Here is a 9,554-nt window from a genome sequence, read left to right on the forward strand (position 1 = left end):
CTTTACATGGCTTTACCCAACGGAACCAACTACTAACAAATCATAGATTGATTCTGTTGCTTGTGTCGTGGTGTTCATGGCTAGTGGAGAGGCGGATCCACCGCCGGCCCCCAAGCCATCAACTCCGACGACCCCTGCACAGCGAGGCTTCACACAGATGGCCGCTGAGACGATCCCACAGACTGCCGGACAGGGAGGCGACTGTTGCGTCCATGGATCACCACGATCTGCTCCAGATTGGTCAATATATTACCTCCCCTCCCTCCCGGCCCACCCCACCCCAAACACACACAGTGCCACACGGATCAAGGGTTTGAACCTCTTGGCATGCCTCCTCGCTAGGCAGCCCCTAACGCTGCTACACTTGTAGTAACCCTGCAACTGCAACAATATGATGGACACATAATTATCAGGATTCAGGATTATAAAGTTCTAAAATTATCCAAATCTTTAAACCATGTGGATGAATACTTCTAGGAGGATCATGAATCCAATGACATGGGCATACACTTAGTTTTACTGGAAAATGAATATTAAACAATCTGTTACTTGTTTCCTAACATAACAAAATCAGTCAGGATGTCAACGACCTTTTTTACCGATTGCAGGCTTTGATAGACCTCCTTATTGTTACCTTCCTGCAGTTGCATACATGTAGCATACTTTTAATAGTTGCTAACTAGTTAGATGATGCCCTTATGTTCCCTCCATAACTAAAAATCTTTTGTTTTCCAAGTAGGTCTCGGCCGGTGGCTACCAATGATACATATGTATCAACTATGGAAGGAAGCGTTGATTGGTCCCAGATTGAGATAGCACCAATGAATGATGAAGAAATTGATGTTCCTATAACAGAAGAGAACATGTGCTCGCTGCTTGGCATCAATGACGAACCTGAGCATCGGAAAATTGTATCTGAAGAAGCTATGAAAGCCTCCATTGCAAATGTTGATGCATGTGTGGCTGATATTTATGAGGATTTACTTGCTGATGCGGCTCTTCCTGTGGTTGGTATTGTGTTTTCTGCAGGTAAACAAGATAGTAAAATCTCATAAGTGTTCATCAACCGCTGCAGTGATTACAAGCATGGCAGACCAAGCATGGGTGGCAGAAAAGGCCATGGGGTATCTTCAAACTGAACCAAACATTGGTGCCAGCAAGCTCCGAAAAAAGCTACAGGCCGAGTACAAATGTACTATTGGGTATCATACTGTTGACAAGGGAAAAGAAAGGGCCAAGAATAGTTTATATGGGACATGGGGGAAAAGCTTTCAGTCATTATTGAATTTCAAAGCTGAGATTGATAAAAGATCTCCTGGTAGCATTGTCGAGGTTGATGTCAAGAGGGAAGGAGGTGAAGTGCATTTCCGCAGATTTTTTATGGCACTTAAGCCGTGCATTGATGGCTTCTTGGCTGGTTGTAGACCATATGTCAGCATAGACTCCACATTTTTGACTGGAAAGTGGAATGGTCAATTAGCAGCATGTACAGCACTAGATGGACAAAATTGGATGTTTCCTTTAGCATTTGGTTTCTTTGGTACGGAGACCGAGGGTAACTGGATTTGGTTTATGCAACAACTTCATAGGGCAATAGGACATCTTCAAACTCTAGCTATTTGTACCGATGCATGCAAAGGGTTAGAGAATGCAGTTAAAATTGTGTTCCCTCAAGCTGAGCAAAGGGAATGCTTTAGGCATCTAATGGCAAACTTCAAAAAGAAGTTTCACAGAGATGTTTTTGGTCGCATGTGGCTAGCAGCCAAGGCTTATCGTCTGGAAACATTTAATTATCATATGGGCAAGATATTTGAAGATGAACCTGCAGTGAATACCTACTTGTGTACCTATCATAACTTAAAGTGGATGAGATGTGACTTCAACACAGAAAAAAAATGTGATTACATTCACAATAATCTAGCTGAGTGCTTCAATAGCTGGATCAAAGGAACAAAGGAGCTGCCCATGGATGAGCTAGCCGATGCAATAAGAGAGAAAATTATGATACTTGTTTATAGAAGGAGAAGGATTGGGAAAATGCTCCAGGGAGAGATATTGCCTGCCATCATTCAACAAATAAATAATAGAACTAGGCAACTTGACCATTTGGTTGTTGGAAGATCAACCGGAGAAAGTTGTGAGGTCAAGGACACTAGCAAGAATAATCTTAGGCATGTTGTGAAGATAGGCAGCCGTGAGTGCACTTGCCTAGAATGGCAACACACTGGAAAGCCATGTGAGCATGCACTTGCATTCCTTATAGAGACGGCAGATGTAAACTTTCAACCATATGTACATGAATACTACTCTGTGAGTAGGTTCCGGGCTGCCTATGCTGGAGAGATTGAACCAATCACGGACAAGTCTCAATGGCCTCATGTTAATCTAGATTTTGAGATGGTGCCACCAGATTTAAAGAGCTCCGTTGGGAGACGGAGGAAGCAGAGAATCAAAAGTTGCCTTGAAGACGGTGGTGGCAACAAACGAAAGAAAAAAGATGATAATGGCAAAACAAATGACCAAGAAGGAGGTGACAAAGAGAAGGAAAAGGAAAAGGAAAAGGAAAAGGAAAAAGAAAAGAAGAGATTTGGCAGCAAAAATAGGTGCAAAGAATGTGGGATATTGGGGCACAGGAAAGCAACTTGCAAAAAAAATGAAGCTAAAGAGAGGTAAGCCATACACTAGTATCTCCTTTATATTAGTATCAAATTAGTACTATTAAACCATTTCTAACATCCGGTGTGATTGAACTTTCTAGTGATGTGTCTGCTCACGAGCTCGCTCCAGTTGTTGTTGCGACACGTACACGCACAACAACAATCACACTGCCTCCCAGCCTTCATAACAGCCCTGGGCCTATCACAAGGAGGTTCCTACTAAATTTGTCATATGCACATTTGATTCATGCAAAAGAAAAATCCTACTTTTATAACATTGGTGTGTAAACATGCAGGAGGCTTGCTATGGCCATAGCTGGAGACGATGCATCACGGCCATCTGGGACAAGTACTGTTAATTCTACAGCATCACCTACTTCTCACTTCCCTTCACGCTCTACGGCATGCAAGAAAAACTGACCCCAAAGAGGAAGAAGCTCTAATTTTAGTGCATTCAATTCTATTTTAAATTCGTAGAGGTGTTGAAATTTGTAAAATTCAAAGATATTGGCTCAGAAAAATATATATTTTTGCTTGATGTAAACTCGGATTAATTTATCATGTCACTTGAACCAAGCAACCTTTTTGTGGCATCAGTTCGTGATTTCGGTGTGATATATTCTCTCAATTCCATGTGCTAAGTGAACATATGTTGTCAGTCTTTTTTTTAATCTATGAAGATGTTATATGCTGTCAATTTCCAACGAAATGCATATGCCAAGATGCACATCATATATATAGATCTCTGACCAGTGACTAAAGAGATCCAGCAAAAGATGAAGCATATATATTTTCAGTGTGATACAATTAAAGTCTGAAGCATCTGGAGGAGATAACTGAACAAAGCATTTTATATAATGTACCCAGCTCCATGATTGAAGCAGTACCAGCTGATAGGGTAATTAGTACTATCAACACTGTCGTCCAGCCATAGCTATTACCGGCAACGCAACGAGCTGACACACAACAAAATTGTAAATCCATGAATCATTGGAAGAAGGTAATTTTTACCAGCAACGAGCGCGCCATCTGCCGAGCTGCAGCTGGAGCCCGGAACCCGCCGGTTCGCCGAGCTGCAGCGGGAGTCGCCGCGGCGGGCCGCCGAGCTGCAGCGGGAGCCGCCGCCCCGGGCCGAGGAGCTGCAGCGGGAGCCATGGAACCCGCTGGTCCGTCGAGCTGCGGCGGGAGCCCCGGGAACCGCCGGTCTGCCGAGCTGCAGCGGGAGCCGCCGCCCCGGGCCGAGGAGCCGCAGTGGGAGCCCCGGGACACGCCGGTCCGCCGAGCTGCAGCGGAGCAGCCGGCGCCGGCCGACGATCTGCAGCGGGAGCTGCCGCGCTAGGCCGCTGCTGCCAAGATCAAGGCCAAAGTGCCATCGTCGGCCTCCTCTCGTATGTGTACTGGGGAAAGAAGAACAGAGGAAAGAAGAATAGTGAGCTCGTCGATGCAATATCAGTCCAAAAGCGGAGAAGAATTGTAAATTAGCCACAGGGGTAATTGTGTCTTTTCGCATGGAGAAAAAAGGGATACAAAATCGAAAATGATTACAGTAATTGGAAAGGGCAAATCATCAAAAGAAAAATGAAAAGTGGGGCAAATGATCTAATCCTATGTAAAATGGGGCAAATCATTTAATGCCCAAGTAAAGTGGGGCAAATGATCCAATCTCCCAAAAGTTGCGAGCTAGGTCTCCTCTTCCGATCCCGTCGGCTCGCATTTCCCCTCTCTCCGCCGCTCTCTCTCCCATCCGCTGCCGCATCTCCTCTTCGCCGGTGCCAAGGTAAAGCTCTCCTTCTCTCTTCCCCCTCCCTCCTGTCCCAAGATCTAGTCCCTCCCTCCCGTCCCCAGCTTCTGGCGACCTGCTCGCCGTCGCTCGCGGCCGCCCGCCCGGCCGTGGGAGCAGGCACGGGACTCCGGCGGCACGTAGACTACGTGCGCGCGCGCACCCGCCGTGCACCCGTGGCCGCCTGGCCGATCTGCCTATGGGAGCTGCCGGCAGCCCGTGTGAACAGCACAGACCTGCTCGGTTTGCCCTTGCCGGTTGAGCAGCTCGATCTCCTAATTGGTTCGGCCGCTGGCCTTGTAGAGGCCCGATCTGGCTGTGCGATCCTATGGATTAGAGATGATTCTGCATGTTTTTTGTAACACCATGAATAATTTGTTGACTTCACGAATAATCTGTGCATATTTTTCTTTTGATTTGATCAGGAGAAGAACAAGAGATCAGCTAGCTAGAGGAAGAAGAACAAGAGAGACAACCTAGTTTTGTTTTGTATTTGTGCTGTTGGGATCAAGAGATCAGCTAGCTAGAGCAGATATACAGTAAAAAGTGCCTTTGGAGGTCGGAGCTAGCTGTTCTGTGTGTATGTATGCAAAATATAGGACCTCATGAATGTTGACAATGGAGTACACATAGTAGTACATGGATTTTCATTTGTTTTCTTTCCCTGTTTAGCTGCCTCTTTGATTCAAAGGATCTTCATATGAAATTTGCAAGAGTCAGGATATTATGATTTCTTATCTACTCCCTCCGTTCCTAAATATGTCTTTATAGAGATTTCAACTTGTGACTACATACAGCAAAATGAGTGAACCTACACTCTAAAATATGTCTATATACATCCGTATGTGGTAGTACATTTGAATATCTAAAAAGACTTACATTTAGGAGCGGAGGAACGGAGGGAGTATATTTATCATATTAATTTTACTTCAATCAGCAAAGATATCTGAGTTGGAGTGCATGTCACCAAAACTATCTGCTAATTATTTTAAATCCATGTACAAGTACCTAGAATCAAATTCCACATCTCTCATATTATTTTGGCCTCATGCACCCTACTATCTGCTAATTATTTTAAATCCATGTACAAGTACCTAGAATCAAATTCCACATCTCTCATATTATTTTGGCCTCATGCACCCTACCAAACAACATCTGAGGTGAGCATGGCCCATATCATGCAAGTACACCAAACACACATCTCAATTCGATCTTGCATCTGCTATCTGCTCAACCAGGCCAGCCCCAGCCGAGCTCCCTCATGCGACAGTTCACAATGTTTATTTTGTACTCCCTCCGTCCGGAAATATTTGGACGTATCTAGACGTATTTTAGTGTTAGATACATCAACTTTTAGTCATTTCTACAACAAGCATTTCCGGACGAAGGGAGTAGTAACTTCAAATTCATTTAATTTCTACAGTGGTTCTTCTCCGTGATCCTAAAGAGCAAGAGATGTTTCACGGCCAGGTCCGCACAAGTGGCGCTTATAATAAAAAATGTTCCTGTGTCTTTGAGTGGCAGTTTTCTCACCATGGAACCTGGGCGAACGTTCCCTGCATCTCTCAGGCTGACGTTTGGCCTGTCGTCGGCACTCGGCATGCTTGTGCTTCTGGAGAGATTCACCGCTGCACTGCACCGCCGCCGGCGATCATTGTTGGACTCATAGCAGCTGTCGATAGGTGACTTGAATCTTTGCATAGCTTTGTCTAGTTTTTTCTTCAGAATATCAGGTGCGCCCACTAACCAGACCACATGCTCTTTTCATGACGTGCTCTCACGCTCTCCACATGACGTAACGAACTCTCCTTGCATGTTGGTTGTAAAGCTTTCCATCTCGGAAGGATATACTAACAAGAACTAGATGATACCCCGCGCGTTGCGGCAGGAAATTAAGAAATGATTTATAGAGATATGAACAAAAAATATAAATGATAGTGTGAGATATTTATCAGTTTGGCACATTTCAATGCAGAAAATTTAACATTGATACATCTTCTCAAATTGCAATGTCCTAAAAGTACTGTTGCATCGTACATCTATAGCTCACTCACGGGCTTTCAAGAATATTTCCTCCGCGATCACAGTGAGGAGGGTAGTGGAACAACATAGATCAATGACTTGCAATAATAGAATAAGGAAGAAAACAACGTAGTATTTATTTCAGGATAGTGAGAACAAAAAGCTGACCGATAATAAACACATAATGAGCTCTTACCTAACGAATGACCTACACACATCCAAAAAGGCGTCGTAGATGATTCATAAGAAAAGAATAATCAACTGATAAAGAAAAGGGTAAATAAATCACACAAAGTAAAAAAGTTGAATGCTTTTGAAAACAACGTATATTAGATATAGCTCTGATGATATAAATGGCAGAGTAAAAAACAAATGCCATAGTCAAAATCTGAATATACACTTGTGATCAGCACTTTGAGAGAATAGCTGCACAAAAATAAGAGCTAAAAGTGGCAGATGGTTTGCCCGAGCCCAAAAGATGCAAAATTTGACACCCTCATCCTAATATCAACTTTGCAAGAAGTAGGTCAAGCAGGGAAAGGCTACATCAAAATAAAACAGTTATAAGACAGCAAACACAATATAAACTGAATTGCGATATATAAGAACATGATACTTGTTGCACATCTAGAAAATAAAAAGAATGAGAAATATAATTGGGTTAGTACATTTTGAGATATATCTTTGCCTACCCAGTTGCTTTGCGTGGCGGTGATAGCAAGATCCTACAATCAGAAATTAAGAAATATACATGGGTTTGTGCTGAAAATTAGGATTTCTTTTTAGTTGACACGAAGATGAGGGTTAAACAAAAAGTACAAAAAATATATAATAGGCCTATATATCCTATTATGGAATCAATGCTAAATTTCTGTACTTGTAGGAGAAACTTGCTGTTATGAGTTATGACAAAATAGAAGTCCATCCTTGAACTGCCACATCGATAATTAGAAGCCTCTGTGACACATTTCACACAGTTGTTTCAGTTGGGTGCTTCCAACCATTGGTCATACGCCTGCAACATAAGCATAAATAACAGTAAAAGATTGAAATAATAAATAATTGCTGAGAAATCAAAACAGAAAAACCTAAAGAAATGTGAAGCGAACTGGCATCCATGCGTTTCAAGGAAAAGATTCACCTCAATTGATTAGACCATACTATACTAACCTGTGAAGAAACAACCATATTTGCACGGAATTAAGCATCTTAATACAGAATGTGGTTAAGAAACAAACCAATTTCTTGTGATTGTGGGAATTCCCTTTCCTGCTATTTCTGCAATTCTCCTTTGACACATGCATGAGATTTTGTGTTGGTTCTCTGGAGAAGCAATCTGTAATTATAAAGAAGAGTAGTTCATGTGTTTACATCAGTAGTGTTAAGCACGAGTAGATTTGTTATTCAGGCCCGAACCTCATTCCAAAAAAGATCAAAAGAATAGGCATAGATGGTAGGAAGACAAACAAACACTTTCATAGATGGAATAATATCTGACATTATAATAGGGATATACATAAAATCAAAAAATCAGGGAAAAACCTGAGGATGGGATCCACGAAGGAGATAAAAGCCATGAACTCCGAGTCATAGGTGTGGTGATCAATCTTGCGATTAGCGACGCGCTGGTCGACGACGATGTCGTGGCCGGGCCGAAGGAGTCCTTAGGCTAGTCATAGTGGAGAGTAACATAGACTAGTAATATGCACATGTTACTACTCTATGTTACTACCTTCATAGTGGGTAGTAACATAAGTGTGATAACATATAGAGCTTCATTTATTACTTAGTAGACTCATTTGGCATTGGAAAGCGCTATGTGATGGTAACATATTATGTTATTCTACTTGCCTCTCTCCTCATTAATCACGTGACACATCATTTTTTCTGCTTATGTGGCATGTATGTTACTATTTATGTTACTCCCACTATGACCAGCCTTACTCGACAGGGAAGGAAAGGAAAGGAGGTGGAGGAGTTGGGATTAGAAGTCGAGGGAGTGGCTTCGTGATCTACTATAAATGGATCGTGGAGGACGGGGATAGGAGGGTCATCTTGTACACTAGAAGAATGCTGCACCATGGGCAATAAATGGCGTCTCTTCATCTGCGTTGCTGGCTGCCATTTCTTTCATGGCGAATGGCGGTGGCGAGCGGTAGAGAGAGAGGCAACGATACGACTTACAACTGAGAATATGAAGCCTGAACGACCTAATAATGTAATTACATGGGCTAACACCAAAGCCGACCGAGCAAGCCAGATCACGTGCCAACTATTGGGCCAGGCAGCCCAAGTGCAAACAATGGCCAGGTTGCAGCGTGACGGGACAGGTTGCCGAGATGCAACGTGTACGTACGTATGCCCTTACAGCTGAGGTTTGTTGCATAAACCCGTGGGTGCAGTGGCACCGTGGCCGTAGGGGGAATCAGAACAATTGATTTCTCTTTTGCAAACTGAAGGCTGACGTGGCATGATGTTGGTGTGGACATTGTGTATGTTGAGAGAATTGCTTGTAGTGGGGATCAACTTCTTAAGAATGTAAGATGAGACGTCTAAAACAAGCGTGGGTGTATGAGATTATGATTGCGCGATGAGGAGCGTCGGATCCCAAGGCGGCAGCGGGAGGGCCGGCGAGGGCGGCGGCGGGGCCGCTGGGAGACCGTAGGCGCCGCTCAGCTGCGGCGGTGGGTATCCTCCATACGGCTGCGGAGCCGCGTAGTACGCCTGATGCGCCGGCGGGCGCGGCATGAGAAGGGTCGGTGCAGGAGCCCATGGAACCGGCATGGTGTAGGCATGAAAAACACCGGTCCACGGGTTGTAGCCGGAGGCCCGCGAAGGGGGCACCTAGAACTGCTGCTGCTGACGGGGCTGGCCGGTGCCCTGTGGCTGCTACTGCTGACCGCCGCGGCGGCCGCCACCGTGCCGACCCCTGCGGCGCCATTCAGCGGGAGGGGCAGGCGACCCATAGGGCAGCAGGAGCAGCCTCGGCTGCTGGGTGACCAGGTACGGCGGTGTCGCCGGGAACAGCGCCGGCTGGCGCCGCGGGTGGGGCGCGGCCGGGGGCTGGAGGCGCCGCGGGTGGTGCCGGCGGCGAG

General features: G+C 44.8%; 1 protein-coding gene and 1 long non-coding RNA gene across 2 annotated transcripts; one reads left to right on the forward strand and one right to left on the reverse strand.

The window, feature by feature from the left end:
* Positions 1–281: 281 nt before the first annotated feature.
* On the reverse strand, positions 282–4,216 carry LOC119367716. Its single transcript, XM_037633154.1, has 2 exons — positions 3,669–4,216; positions 282–381 (listed from the first exon to the last, which is right to left on the reverse strand). The coding sequence occupies exons 1-2, from the start codon at positions 4,165–4,167 to the stop codon at positions 359–361; spliced, it is 522 nt and encodes a 173-aa protein (XP_037489051.1). The 5' UTR covers positions 4,168–4,216; the 3' UTR covers positions 282–358.
* A 77-nt stretch (positions 4,217–4,293) lies between these two features.
* LOC119367717 lies at positions 4,294–5,197 on the forward strand. The gene is made up of 2 exons (XR_005176413.1): positions 4,294–4,434; positions 4,863–5,197. It is a non-coding gene; the product is annotated as an uncharacterized LOC119367717 (long non-coding RNA).
* Positions 5,198–9,554: the final 4,357 nt, after the last annotated feature.

Source organism: Triticum dicoccoides, chromosome 2B (assembly GCF_002162155.2).
Source record: "Triticum dicoccoides isolate Atlit2015 ecotype Zavitan chromosome 2B, WEW_v2.0, whole genome shotgun sequence".
In the NCBI taxonomy this organism is placed as follows: domain Eukaryota; kingdom Viridiplantae; phylum Streptophyta; class Magnoliopsida; order Poales; family Poaceae; genus Triticum; species Triticum dicoccoides.

Coding starts and splice junctions, on each gene's coding strand:
- LOC119367716 (XM_037633154.1), bottom strand. CDS start 4,167: ATGCGAAAAGACACAATTACCCCTGTGGCTAATTTACAATTCTTCTCC. Junction 382..3,668: donor AGATGGCGCGCTCGTTGCTG/GTAAAAATTACC, acceptor ATATTGTTGCAG/TTGCAGGGTTACTACAAGTG.